The 15,600-nt window shown below is 35.6% G+C and overlaps 1 protein-coding gene across 1 annotated transcript; it reads right to left on the reverse strand.

Annotated features, from left to right (window-relative positions):
• Positions 1–532: 532 nt before the first annotated feature.
• On the reverse strand, positions 533–14,984 carry LOC100254633 (uncharacterized). Its single transcript, XM_010659206.3, has 22 exons — positions 14,752–14,984; positions 13,901–14,449; positions 13,482–13,750; positions 13,303–13,383; positions 13,039–13,173; positions 12,793–12,911; positions 12,220–12,390; positions 11,783–11,888; positions 11,216–11,321; positions 11,001–11,111; positions 10,158–10,321; positions 9,949–10,066; positions 4,733–4,957; positions 4,438–4,628; positions 3,833–4,000; positions 3,599–3,704; positions 3,295–3,432; positions 2,905–3,063; positions 2,289–2,495; positions 1,504–1,698; positions 1,158–1,229; positions 533–913 (listed from the first exon to the last, which is right to left on the reverse strand). Exons 1-22 carry the CDS (start codon positions 14,797–14,799, stop codon positions 755–757), a joined length of 3,597 nt encoding a protein of 1,198 aa, XP_010657508.1. The 5' UTR covers positions 14,800–14,984; the 3' UTR covers positions 533–754.
• Positions 14,985–15,600: the final 616 nt, after the last annotated feature.

Here is a 15,600-nt window from a genome sequence, read left to right on the forward strand (position 1 = left end):
AATTATGGAGGTAATTGGGCATTAATTGTCAAGTTTACTGATTGAAAGGAGATGGGATTGCTGCTGCCGTATTATATGAATTATCATCTTAAAGGCATCGAGTATATTCATATCTTGCCTTCTCAGTCCATCAGGGTGCCCAATTGGTTAGTGCAAAATGCCATGATGTATGGTTGAGGCACAAGGTTCTAGGATCAATTCTTGCCTCTGATTGAATACCCTGGGGATTACCTACTACTGGTTGTGGCTGGCGCGGCTGGTTGTGGTGAAAGGGCACAGAGGATGTTAGCTGTTGACATTTTTATGGAGTCTGAGAAAATGAATATCTTGCCATGAAGTTCAGGAGTGGTGTGTGATTTTAAGAACTGTTATCTTATTCTATCTTCTTTCTTCCTCGTACCTAAAAAATATGCTGACCCCAGTGACCACTAGTCTTGGACGTGTGTTCCAATGGTTAGTCCATTTTTTTTCTTTATGGGTAGTGAAAAAGGAATGGGAAAAGGTTTGGAAGTAAAATGCAGAAATGAAAATATCTGGAATTTTTCTTTTTGCTTTTATGGTTATTAGGCAGAGAACATTACAAAAAAGAAGGATGTTACATACATGTAAATATAGCACAGAAACATGTACAAAAAGAACAGAAACTGAAACTTATTTGGCACCAATTGCCCTGAGCTAAAAGAATATGATGAACATTATGAAACAGACTAGGCAGATGAGGTTTATCATTGACCCGGGTACATTCGAAGTACGACTAGACATAGAAATAGTTTGATGGATCCGTTGCATTTGTTGTGTCCCTGCAAAGAATGGAACGAGCCTCAATTACGGAACGAGGGGGCTCAATGTCTTTCTCTTGCAGTGCATTTCCTTGCAATCTCTGCATCTGGGAAGCGAAAGTGTCGTCCAAAATCTACAAAGCAAGATGGAACATTCCTCTGATGAGTTGGTTATCTTTCATGACGATGTTTCTACATTTATAGCTAAAAAAAATCTGATAAACAACACTAGAGGAAAATGGAAGGTGTGTTTTTTTTTTTTAGTCTTTTTTTTGGTTGGGTATTTGGGGATTGATGATCTTTGTTGATAAAATAAGCATTTGCCGGTGCAAACAGAATGTAAGAAGAGATGCAGACATGAGTAATCAAGAGACTTACCCCAAGAGCATAGTAAGATCCATTATACCAGACTCTGTTCTCTTTTCTCCCCTCCAAAAAGTTCAATACAATCTGGTAACACAGACAGCTTAAATGCATTAGAATTTAGGAAGCTGAGGGAGAGAATAAAGTAAAATTATGTCTATGCTGTTTTGGTTCAAGGGTAAAAGATTGGTTCATAATAAACTGAGGCAAATATTTGATCTTTGGTAATTGTTCTCTTTGGTTAAAAAATGAAGAAACACATGAAGATCCAAATTTTTTCATCTCCTTTTCATCCCTGACATCTCCCAGAAAACAAATAAAGCACACCAAAAATTTAGTTGAAAATTATATTTCTCTGTACCTGGCCCATCCTGTCCCAGAACCCACGGCATATGGCAACAAATATTCGGCTTGTAAACACCTCATGCAAGTTGGATATGGAATCAATCAGTTGTGAACTAAGCATTTGCATTCTTTCACGGACCTCAGCCTCTCCATCTGCTTCATTTGTTTCCTCCAGAATCCTTTTAAGCCGGGTGCTTCGATTTGCTTGCATCTGAAATAATGGTCTATCCCAATTAGATTTGTTTGCATCTGGAAATTATACCTGCAATATCCCTGAGGCCATGTGTATCTATCTCTATGCCTAAATTTAGTTTGTACTAGCAAAATTGAGCGTTCATCTTTTCTATTCTACATTTGCACTTGGTTTGGATATATGCTTTCCTAGCAAAATCTCAGGGGAATGTTCTCTGGATTGATTCTTATTGCTTTCACCAGTATTCTATGATTCATTTATTTATTTTTTCCAACCTGCATTTCATACTACTTCATTGTGATAAGAGTCTTTTATCAACTATTCATGCGAGTCTCAGTGTGCAATTCTTTTGACTAGTAAATTATGAACATCTAAGGTATGGCTTCCTCACAGCTTCTTTACCAAGTTTAACCAAGCAGTCAAAATTTTGGCCTGCTGTACTACAGAAAAAACTCCTCTTCAGCTAATCTTGTACACTAGTGATCTAGAACTATTAACCTATTAGTAAGTGGGAAAAATAATGGATGATGGACTACTGGAACCATCTTTTGCTTCTATTTTAAAATAGGGACTAATACAAAGACAATTGGAGTTTGGGCAGTGCTTACATTGTTAACGAGCTTCCCCACTGTTGCTTGAATGTAGTTTTTGTATTTTGTTCTCAATAGAACTGTAATTGCATTCATTTGTTCCCCAAAGAGTGATTTCCTGTCACCAATGACAGGCAGATAAGATGCCCAAGACTTTAGGATGTCCTCAATCCTACAGTGTAGAACATCAAGAATTCTCTTGATTGTGTTCAGAAAAGTTCCCAACTGTCAAAAGGAAGAAAGCAAAGGAGAAATAGTCAGACAAACACATACATGCATACACATATTCAAACTGTGCAGTACCATATGGACCAAATTGTCTCTAAAATGTGGTTTCCAGGATTTGCTTTTCCTTTTTTTTTTTTTATAAATTCAAATTTATGAATTTATCACTCACAAGTTCTTAAAATTGATTTTCTATGCTTTTTCCTAAATTAATAAAAAGGAAATACTTAAACAGCTGCCTTTTCCCATTCTATTTTGCCAGAAATTTCTTTTTCTTGATTGAAGTTCCTCCAACCAGATTCCACATCTATCATTAAGATGCTACTTGGGTTCTACTCCTATTTCAGTTGGTTAGTCACACAGTTCTTTAAAACCATGCTTTGAAATAGTTCATATGATGAGCACTCACTTGGTTAGGAACAGAATAAAGTGCTGTAGATTGTCTTCTTGTCAGCTTCTGTACGTGCATATTAAGCCTTTTTGGAATGCTATCTTTCAGAGGAGTTAAGATGTCATTGTACTGCTTCTCCAGTGCTTTTATGATTGCTCTTTCCACATTTGCAACAGCCTTCCAAAAGATGAACAAGGCATTTTTGAAAGTGTTAGTAAATGAGGCACAGTTCTACAATACTCATGTGGGATTTATATATTTGTGGATCTGCATATAGATGTAGGTATAGATGCATGCATGTCTGTGATTATAAGTATGTACATATTTACACAACAGTGGTACATGTAGATGTGTGCATACGAAGAGAGAATCAACAATCGTGACTGTTTTTAACAGTTTAGACCTTACATTTTCCCAAACCAATGAGTAGTGAGGCCATCGATTGATCACCACCTCATACTCAACAAGGGTGTCTTTGATTTTCTCGTACATTTCCTCAGCAAATGGCGAGGTGGAATGATTTGTAGTCACTCCGGACCATGGCACCTGCAAGAGGTAATATGTGATAAAAATAAAGAAGTTTATGACAGATTCAACTATAGTGCATGTTTGAGCCTTGAATGGGAGCCTTGAATGGGGAGTTGGTGAAGAGAGGGGAGAGGAAGGAAGGGAGAGGGAGGAAGGGAGAGAGGGAGGGGAGAGTGAGAAGTACTTTTTCTGCTTTGCAGAGCTCAAGCAAGTTTAGCTGCATATCCTGTATCCACACCATTATGTAATTATGGAACAAATTCTTTGAGTCAACACCACCCTGCACTGGCCTGAAGCAAAAAAACATATAATGTCACAAAGAAGGCTTTTAGTTTTTATATATTATGAAATTAGCTGCCTTCACATTCTCAGTTGGCAACATTTCTTTTTCTCCCAATAGGAAGCTTCATCCACAAACCTGATATTCCAGGACTCAAGATTCCTTTCAAAATCTGCAGTAGCTATCAAAAGTTCATTTACATGAGGCAAGGGACTAGATGGAGGCCATGCAGCAAGGAAACCCGTAAGTCTGTTTGATAAATCAGTGCTGTACACAGCAGCTGTGATGTTTGACAGATCAATTGAACTGAAATAGGAAAAAATGTGTCAGAATGTATGGATATAAACATGATAAGCCAAAGAACATAGCATTCCTCATCCAATGATTCAATTTTTAGTATGAAACATAGATACAAAGGTTTTTGTTATGAAACTTGAATTATTAAAAAGAAAAGGAAAAAGGAAAAAGAAAAAGAAAAAGTCAAACCGATAGTTGTTTTCATTGTTAAAATTTTGTTCGGGAACTACAGACAATTATTAGATCGAGGGACTGAACTTAGAAACTTATAGATCATTGTGTGAGTCAAATGTGAGTGTGGATCTGCATTGTTGATAAATAAAGTTTTCTGATGAATGAAAGTTGTGAACATTGAGGATGCATCTGCATTTTTATTGGGAACTTCAAAACTTATAGATCATTGTGTGAGTCAAATGTGAGTCTGAATCTGCATTGTTGATAAATACCTAGGGAGTATGTGCTGGTTGTGGATCTTGATGTCTGCCTGGATTTCATTGCCTATGTTAACACATAGATTCTTCATCTTTGAATATGCAGTGGAGATGGTAATGGGGTCCATAAGAAAACCATCAGAATTGCTTGACAAAAACTCATCAGTGTCCAACATGTGTTTCCGGCACCTCTTTTTTGCTGCTGTCTGTAAGGAAATGCTATTTGGTTTAGAATTTTATTTTTCATTGTATAATATGCACGTCTATTTATGCAATAATACATAATCTAATAATGTTAAATATATATTACCTGGAAATAGTTTCTCAGCATTGTCTGTGCTTCTTGTGCGAGTATATCATGCAAAAGAATGAATATTTGCACAGCAGGAGCTAGGGCTGGGGCAGCAGACTCTGGTGTTGGATCAAACAGTTCTGCTAGACCAGCTGGAGAGTTTTCATCTAATGATTTGTAGTTCTCAAAAACATTTGCCAATAGACTTTCAACTTGTGTTTCACAGTCCAATAATATACTTTTCTGCAAGAGAACAATTTTTATTTTTATTTACAGGGGAAGAGAGGTATGTATAAGGTAAGAACACAAAAGTACACTAAAGTACACATGAGCAGTCAAATTGTTGAAGAAAGACCTCAAAAGAGAAGCCACAAAAAATCATCCTCACTTTCAAGGAGACCCCACCCAGTCCACAAAATTAAACAATGGCATTGAGTTTTCTTTTATGTACATCCTAATCCAAGTAAAAGATTGTAAAGGAATAAAAGTCTTTAACTTTTGTTCAATCTTTTCTTTGATTTCGTTCCTCCCAAATTGTTCAAAAAATGCAAAGAGGATCATTCAAAGGAGCCATGCCAACTTAACAGAGTTTCTTTCACCTAAGTGGGGATCACATAAACTACATTGAATAAGGAGAACAATAGATGCCATAGAGCCCTTAAAACTATGATATGATGTAATAATAAATAGATTTTATTAATATTTATATTATGACTCCGGTTTCACTTTTATTATTCCCTTTATGCATTATATTGAGCATTTAATGGTACATGGTTTGGATGCCTTAAGAGTTGCATGAAAGATTCAAGTCATAGGTTCCTTGTAAGTTGATGACTTGTTCATATCTAGTTCGTGGACTTAGACAATCCATCTAAGGCTATGGTGTAATACTTCCTAATTGGATGGATGACTTGTTTTGGTCATTCAGATAGAGTTTCCATGGATACTGCACTAGTGTGTATGGTTAAACATTATACAGAACTTACGATAAGTCATGACATTGGCTATTGGCTAGTCATAAATTCACCAAACTACTATATTGTATGAGCTTCTAAGTCATTAGTTCCCTGCAAGTTGATGACTTGTTCATATCTGGTTCATGGACTTAGGCAATCTATCTGAAGGTATAGTGTAGTACCTCCTAATTTGAGGAATGATTTGTCTTGATTATCTGGATAGAGTTTCCATGGTTAGTGCACTAGTGTGTATATTGGCTATTGGATAGTCATGACTTCACCAAGCTACTATGTTGCATGAAAGCTCAACCTTGAGAGAATGTTGAGCTGATATTGAGGACTTCAGTGGCTTTGACATGCAAGTGAGACCTTAAGGTGACCATAGAATCCTTGTGTTATACAATGAAGTAGAATATAATCAATAGACTTTTCCTTATACAAAGAAAATATTTGTTTACTAATGTGGTTGTGGTCATTCCCTTTTTTAGAGTTGATCTGATGCCAAAATTCTTCCCTAACTAGCTTCCCAAGTAAAAAAAAAAACTCATTTTGGATGGGGATCCATGGATTCCAAATGATATCCATTGGAGAGGGGATTGGCCTCTTAGGTTCTTAAACTGAATAGAGACTCCTTCCAAGTCACTTTTTCTTTCTCTTCCCTCCTAATAGACTTCCCTAGCAATCTAGAGAAAAGAATCTCAAGAATTTTCAATTCTCAATAGTTAAAGTGCCTAGAGAAGCATAAATTCTAATGAACCCCCATGCTCCTAAATTCTTCTATAAATTTGCCATCTAATCCTTTTTAGATAAAGCCATCACAAAACAAGGAGGGGAAGGAAATATACAAGGGTTCCTTGCCATATCATCTATCCTTCAAAAACTTAACCCTCTTACCATTACTTACTTCAAAGAAGGCTCATGTAAAGAGAATATCCTACCCTTTCCATATAGCTTTTCATACTTCAACACCGTAACCATATCTTACTTTAAAAATAGTGTCAACCTGCTTCTTCCTTTTCATACTTTTGCTCTATAATCTACTTCCAAAAAATCCTCTTCATATACAAATCTCCAATTCCATTTACCAAGGAAAGCCCAATTTACATGAGAGAGACTTCTAATGCCCAATTCCCCATTCTTCCTATCCAAGCAAACAATTGACCATCTTACTAAATGAGACTTTTTCTTGCAAGTCCCACATCCCTTAAGAAAATCTCTTTAAATCTTCTCTAATCTCAGTATGACCTTTCTAGAGATTATAAATAAGGACATGTAATAGATTGGTAGGCTTGACAACATATTTATAAGTCTCCCACTTTAGAAATATAGTCTTTTCCGTATTAGTAGTTTTTTACAAAACCTTTTTTCCACAACATCTCATACTGCAATTGATCTAAAAAGGGAAAACCTAAGAAAGTAGATAGAATCTCTCTTACCTTACACAACTACATTGCCAAATCTTCTACGTTTGAAACCCCTTATCCCTACCAATTGAGAACACTTTTTTTTTTCTAGGTTTATTTTAATCTCTTAAATTGCTTTAAACCACATGAGCAACCAATTTAAGTGAATCATTTGATCTTGAGATACCTCATAGAAAACCAAAGTATCGTGACCCATTTTTACAAGATAACAAATTGAAAATATCTAAAACTATTTCCACAAAGCATTTACAAAAAAGATGAAATTTTTTTCCAAGGCATTCAGTAAACCAATTCCTTAATGGAAAAAAAGAACGTTTTCATAAGTTGAACATGATTTACCATAGGTGCTAGTGTTGAAAGGGGGTTAAGGATCAGGATGGGGTGGTGGAGAGTTTTGGAGTTGACAAAAATTGGAACAACTCGACAAAAATTATGAAATAACATAGGCTAAAACCTAGTTAGAACTTGGAAAACCCCCAAAAAAATTACAAAATTACAAATGAAAACTTAGTTATTGACATCCACCAAGTGCATTATTTGCTTTATCAAAATCCATACAACAACAAATGGAAAATGGAAATGTGTAAGGAGTAAAGGAAATAACAAATTCCAAGATTTGCATGGTAACCCTTAAAGAAGAACCATAGTGCACCATTTAGAGAATCACTAATCAACAAATGACTGGTAAGGTAATCAATTTTCTCAAGCCTATGGTAATTAAGTTAATGCACTCTTTTATTTGCCCAAACAACTTCCTTAGTGGATTTTAAATCATAAAGAATGCAAACAATATTATCATTCAAACCAATTTGGAAAAAATCATACTTTAGGCATTGTATCACAAATGTGTATATAAATTGAGGTAATTACAACCAGAAAAGATGATATGTTGAGAATTTTTTTTTTTCCAATAAGGAACAAGAATAACATAATATATAACAAAAAGAATAGATGAGATATCATTAGAGTTAGAAGAAAATAAAAAGCCAAAGTCACGGAAAAAAGAGCATCATTTTCTACATCCCTAAAATATATTTTATGTCTCATATATGCCTAAAGGCATCCCACCATCTTTTATAATTTTTAGGGGGAGTAATGGTGCGCTCAACCATCTTTAGTTCATCATTGACATTAAACGAGCTTACTTAGAGTCAAAGTTCTTTCATGTTTGGAGCCAATTTAGAGGCACTAATCTTGAAATGCTCATAGTCGTTACCAAAGGTTACAAATGTGTGGTAGTGTCATCTAGAATGCTAAGTTTCCATTTCTATGAACATTGTAAAGTTTGGTTGTCAAAGAGTTATCTAGCATACATGTTCTTAGTTTAGATGCCTAAGCTTGCAATTCAACCAAATCTTACAAATCATGTACTCATGTTTGGCACAACAAAGGGGCAACACCATGACCTATGGTCTTTAGTGTGTGAATCTTGTTGTATGGATTTAGTGAGTCTTGGAATTTAACCACAAATACTCTAAATGTGCTAATGACCAAATGATTGGGGATTAAAAAAAGGAAGCTTTTATGCCATTTATTAGAGCGACTTGCTTGGTGTTATTGTAGTTGGTAAGCGCAAGGAAGTAATTGATAGCTAAATTCCATTCTAAAGTTCAACTAGGCATAAGGAACTTGATATATTAACACTCAGTTTGAAAAGCTAGTTTTTGATCCCTTAATGCTGTAAGGTTGGACTCCTTTGGTATAATTAGGATACAATGTAAGTTCTATTCCCAAACAATCACCATAGAAGGAAAGCAATTTTGTTATATGATCTTTTACCTCTCTTGCTCATGTTAAGACAAGGACAATACTAATAGAAAATATGTTCATGGTAAAAAAATATCTCATTTTATCTCCTTGTTTGATTAACTTTTAGCTTTTATACTATTTGTGCTTTCTTGATAATTTGCAGAGTGGCAAATTTTGTGTCTTGCTAGAGCACGGTATATATTGTGGGTCAAATCCTACCAACTTAAGCATTTAGAAAAATTAGTTGTCCTACATAGCATCAAAACTCAAGTTAATTGGAGGTCTTAGATTCAGATCCTCCCTCCATCCATTTATCTACACCATATGAGGATTTTAGGAAAATTGGTTAGCCCTTATCTTCTTGGGAACCAAAGCACTGTTGCAGAAAAAATTTCATTAACTGGAAAATTCCAAAAAATACTAAGAAATCCACTAAATGACCACAGCTGGTTAGCCCTTATATCACTTCTTGAGAACCAAAGCAAAGTTGGAGAAAAAACTTTCTATAAAGGAAAATTCTAAACAATCAATAAGAAATCCACCAAATGACCTCAAGTAGCATGATTGCTTCTCTTAATCCTATTTGAGCATAGCTTAAAGTTATTTCAGAAAAGATATTCAATTCTCCAGAAGCAAAACCTCCTGAACTAGAGAGAAATCATGTAAAAATATTGGCCTTGTGCTTCATCTAGATGCTGTCAGGGCCTAGTTTGGCACCCAAAAGCACTTGAGTAAACAAATACCTGAGATGTCTTTGGTCTCCTATGCATAACAAAATACAAAACTGACAACTATGTTTAGGAAGGCTTGGTGAAGGCCCATTACCAATAGTCCTAACTACCCTAGTCTGGTCTTTCAAGGAATTTGATTTCAGAGTTGTCTATATCCATTTGATTGCAAGGATTTAATATTCATAGAAAATCATAGGCCCCCCATTCCGATGATTATGAAGATAAAGGATGTAAAGTGGCATGTTTGGGAGTGGTTTTAGCACCTTGTTAGTATAATTGTTTTCACTCCCATACTGTTTTCTGGTAATGATGAGGAGGACCGTTTAAGAGAATTGTAAAGATAAGGGATGTGAAATGGGTACTGATAGGCTTACCTCTTGTCTAGTTAAACTTTTCTCACTCCTTGCCTTTATAACGGGCACCAGCAATTCATGTACAAGTTCTAAGCAATCTTTTGTAGGAGTGGCCACATTCATGACATATGAAAGATATCTACACAAAACACAAAGTGGTTGAAATAATGTAAGGGGACATAAAGGAATATTACAATATCATAATGGCTTGAGGTATACATGTTAACTACCTCAGCTTAGTATATGAATCTGAAACCCCATAATAGTCTGCAAATTCAGTCAACAACCACTTCCAAGGTCCATGTAACCACAAGTTTCGAGAATGAAAATGTTGTGCGCGCATAGCGGCCTCCAGCAGCAAATCATAAGCAAGAGTTTCCACAACAGCTCCACTCTATAAAATGTTAAAATAGAGAAAGATTAAGATCTCTTGATGAACATGCACAAATGCACAAGATATACACAGATAAAAACCTGAGCAGGAATTATTTCACATTGGATGCATTAATGAAGAGTTGGAGATTAAAAATGGAAACGTTTGTGTGTATTGCACATTACCATGCACACCTTGCAAAATCCAATCAAATTCTGGATTGCTAATGTTCCTGAAATTTCTATGAGAATTCAATATCTACCATACCCGATGCATATATGAATCTGATCCTTTCAAAGATACACTTACCAGAACAACTTTAGACATCTATATACAATAAAATGGTACAGTAATGTTCCAGGAATTTGCTACTGTATGAGAAGTTGATATACAGATTTTCTAATCCATATATTAATGCAGTTCTATCTCAAATACTCTCAGCTGAACTACCCCTCATATATTCATAGATAATCATAAAATACTACAAGAAAACAAATGCGAGTATATATAAAACACCAGAGCATATTTTCAAACAATTTTAATAAATATGTGACTTGTAACTCCACAAATCGAGTTGAAGACCTAGCTGCGCTGACTTATCTGGTTGGGATATGTTTTCAGCAAAAACAGAAGAAAACAAACTTCAAATAGTTGAGATATGAGGCTTTATTGAGATAAACTGAGTTCAAAGAAATCAAACCTTTATATGGTTAGTCTCATCAAATGTAATTGTACTACCAATTGAAAGCTGCACTTTCCCAACACATTCGTGATCATCATGAAAAATGGACCACCACCGAATTCTCTCACTCTGCATAGTTTTAACAATCACATCAAACAACAGATAAGGTGGAATGAAGGTCACAGTAAACTTACAGAAGATTTGTTATTAAAAGAGATAGGAAGGATACATACAGGATTATCTGACAAGGATGAAATTGGAATTGTACATCGACCTTGGACAGATTTTTTTGCATCCTGGACTTCTAATAGAAGAGCATCTCCTTGACTCTCTGGGAAACTGAAATAACATACACATTTAAGATGTAGCTCACAGTCTGCCGCACAACATCATCTCTTGAAGTTGAAGAATTTTACTCAAGTTGAAGGGGCTGATCTGTGGTCTACTCTTGTAGACCACATGGCAGAGTAAAGGATATCATTGAACAGAGATGGAGTACATATATGTTAGATGAATCGCCATTTTCTAGGCACAATTAAGTCATCCCTTCAATCAAATAACGACATAATTACATGATCTGATGGTCCAATCTATAATTCTTCTCTTAAAAAGATCACCATGGTTAAAATTTTACTATTAATTAATTCCTTTTTGTTACAATTTGGACCCTGCACCCACTGCAGCAACCCCACCACATATATAATTATTTTTACAAATTTTTAATCCTTCCATTGTATAAAAGCTTGGGGCAACCTAATCACACTCTACCCGCCAAATTGAAAAGTGAATTAACAACTTACAAGACATGGTAATCGCCAGTTCCAGGGTGCAAGCAAATAGCAGAACCTGGCTCCATTTCAGCATCTTCCGCAGAACTCTTAAGGTGGAAAAAACATGAGAATTGCTCTGCAAACATGACAGGACATTTTGTCATACACTGAAGTGATATAGAGCATTGAAAGTCTCTAATCTGTGCTGGTCTAATAATTTTTATAAGTATAGATACAAATGATGCACATAAAGTGGGAACAACAACATCAAAAGAATCCTAACACCAAGAAATTTAAGAAAAGAGCCACTTGTTAAATTGTTACAAACTTCTAGGGAGGATGATCTTTAACTTGGATATCCTCCCATATAGTTGTGACAAAATTGCACCAGAAAATTCTCTGCACCACAAAATTGCACCATATGTATCTGAAACTAAACAGATCCCAAAAATTTTCTGAAGACGAACCTGAACCTTCTGATGTCACTGAGGATGAGGTTAGTAGAAGAGAATTGATGCCGGTTTTCATAAGTGATGAAACATGTCGGACATACTCTGCCCCCGCTTGCACATAAAATGCACCTCGCTGTGAATATGTACTCTTAAGTTTCCGCCTTGGTATAATTCGAAGTTTCCTCACTGCCATAATCCAACAGTTATATCACCAAAGTCAAATCACAACTATAATTGGTGCCTTTCAAATGATAAACACAAATAGGTCGGTGGCACTTCTGAGTATGTGAAGAGAAGTAAGAACAAGCTCCACATTATGATCAAGATTGCTAACTATTATATTTTATAAAATTTCAATGCAAGCAACCGAAAAATAAATTACTATTTTCATAATTATCACATGATTGTGAAGGAAACTGATAACTGGATTTAAGGAAACAAATTGAGATTCAAAATCATAGTTGCTATATACTTATTGGACTAAGACTAGCTCCAAGCCCTTCCTTCCAAATAGCTGAAAGTATCTTTGAATGCACTAGTTATAAGCTAATCTCTAAATGCAGTCTACTTACAACATCAAGACCTTACCTTCCACTCTTATCTTTCCAACTACCTTCTTTGCCTTCAAAGAACATGTTTGTTCCACATTCTTAGCTCCCCCTTCTATTGGTTGTGTACCTCTGGGTTGCAATAGGAATTTCTGTAGTCTGTAAAATCAGAAAAATGACAATTCCCATTCAGACTCGAGAATTTGTATTAAAATTGAATAAGAAGCTCACAAGTTTCTAATAGCATGACTAAGATTTTTAACTGTATGAGCAGAAGGTAGCATACCCGAAGGCCTTCCAAAGAACCAGGCACTCATCACGTAGAAACTCTGGTGCCTCTGTGCAGCCCCTTGCCCATGCATGCAGGCATAGGCGAATACATGCATCATAAGCTATTAGAGTTTGCCAGGCATTTTGTCCACTGCAATAATAAATTTGTGAATCCAAAAGTGGAGGCAATATTCATATTTCAGGTAGTGGCACAAAACTCAGCCAAAGTAAACCAACAACCATCTGACCATTCTCAAATGGAGTTTGACAGATATCACACCTGGTGTTATAATAGGGCGAATGATCTAACGTGGCTTGAGGAATCTGTGATTCTGTCTCCCAATGCATGCTTTTATTTGCCCTACATGAAAGAATGTTGAGAAATCCCAGACTCTGTAAGGAAACAAAGAAAAGACATTTTTTTTACACGATGACAAATGAGGCTACGAGTTATAATACCTTTCACCAAGTTCACTGTTTTTAGGAAATTGTGTTCTTCCATCTGATAAACCTTCTTTTCTCCTGCAAAAAACATCTGATTCTTTGGGTCTGCACGCCCCATTGCCACTTTGCTCAATCTCTAAAGAAAATCTGGAAGCTCTCTCCTCTTTACTTTCAACGCTAAACACCTTTCCTTCACTTGCTATATCCATAATTGGAGGTGCACTGGGAGTTCCCAAATCGCCTAGATCCTTGACCATATTGCCATTAGCAGGAGTTCCCTGCAACTATCATCAAAATGAAAGAAAAGATTATTAGGGAGAAAAAAAAGGGGGGGGAGGGGGACTTGGGATCAACTACTCTGATATCTAGAAACTCTACATCACAGTCCCATGTCTCTCAATTATTTTAAAACTAATAGCAACAACAATTCCTACATGAGCACTGCACAGCTGAACTTGTTCATCGGTTTGACTGTAGCAATGCGGGGCTGAATTTGGCCGAACACCTTCCCTGGTACCCAATTCCCCATCAGTAAATCTTTTGCAATTTTCTGGTACTTCAATTCTGAGATTCTCCTTTGACACTCCTCTATTTATAGAAGAAACATTACGGTGATCTGATCTGTTGAGTGCACTGGGGTTCAAGTTTCTCCTGGATAATGAATGAAATATTTCTTCATCATAGAAAGGCGCAAATGGCTTTTCCAATTCCAATTCTTCTTCTTCAGATACCTCAGAGTAATTCCCATCTGTATCATCTGGAGCTGAAGCCACACTCTCCTCCTCCTCCTCCGTGTGGTCATCAAGACCGAGAGTCACCGTACTATGAGGTCCCAGAAAACCCGAACGGAATTTCAGTGGAGGCAAAACATGGGGAGACGCATAACCGTTGGTATTATAGGAAAGAGGAGATTTTGGAAATGCATCACAAGCAAGCTTTTCCGTCAAAGGAGATCGAACATGCTTTTCTTCCAGATCCGAACCCTGCAGGTTTTTGTTGGGATGATTCGAGTTATTGGGTCAAACAAATATAATAAACTGCTTTCAATGAAATGAAACGGACCCCAAGAAAACTGGAAACTGATATAAACAGGGGAAAAAAAGAAGAAGAAAAGGGCGTCTTCTACAGGAGGAAAGAAACAAAACAGAGAAGCCCATCAGAAGAAAATCGGTGAACAAGCCAAAACTAGAAAATATAGCAAGATGGGTATTCAAATGAACCAAAAAGGAAAATGGGAAACAGATCAAAGAATTAAAAAACCCTGAAAGTTTAAGGGCTTTAGTACCTGCTTGATCCAGTCTATTGCGGTTTGATCCAAACCTTCGGTGAACATTTTTACAAATCTTGAAGAAAGAACAAAGGTCACCGAAATGAATTCGTTCAAAGAGGATCACCTTTCGTCGTTCTTTTCAGATTCTTGCGAGCTGATAGCAGGAGAGAGCGTTGCGGGGTACAGGGTATACTTTTTTAATCATAACGGCTAGTTTGAAAATTATTTTCAAAAGGGCCTCTTTTTCAATGTACTTCTCCAGCTTTCACATATAACCGGTTACACATATATATATATATAACCGTAATTTATTTTTTTGAAAGAGGAAAGTTCAAAAAGAAAATTTTTGGAGCATATTTGACATACAAGAATTCCTTTTTAGGTTATTTGATTCAAAACATGAAATCATTCCTCGTAAAACTAAGATTCTACTATTAATATTCTTACTTTTTTTTTTAATTGTAAAATAATATTTTCTTTTAAAAGATACTTGTAAATAATCGAAATGTTGAAAAGTATTTCCATAAAAAAAAAATGGGTTACTCCTCAAGTTCCAAAAATATAACGGTTAGTTTCACACATTTTGAATTTTTTTTGTTTCATTTAATTAATTAATCTTTATTTTTATATAAATATTTTTATAAATTTTAATCGATTGACATTATATTATTAAGGGATACTGTGCTGAAAGCGTAAATAATGTCATTGATACAAATGTGTAAATAAAGAAAGGTGATAAAATATAAAATGATAAGGATTGTTGAAAGATATCAAAGTTGGACAATTAAGACTATTTGTTATTTGTTTTCAAAAATAGTGAAACATAAATTCTAAGAATAATTTTTTAAAATTGTTTTTTAATAT

The sequence above is a fragment of the Vitis vinifera genome, chromosome 12, assembly GCF_030704535.1.
Source record: "Vitis vinifera cultivar Pinot Noir 40024 chromosome 12, ASM3070453v1".
Lineage (NCBI taxonomy): Eukaryota > Viridiplantae > Streptophyta > Magnoliopsida > Vitales > Vitaceae > Vitis > Vitis vinifera.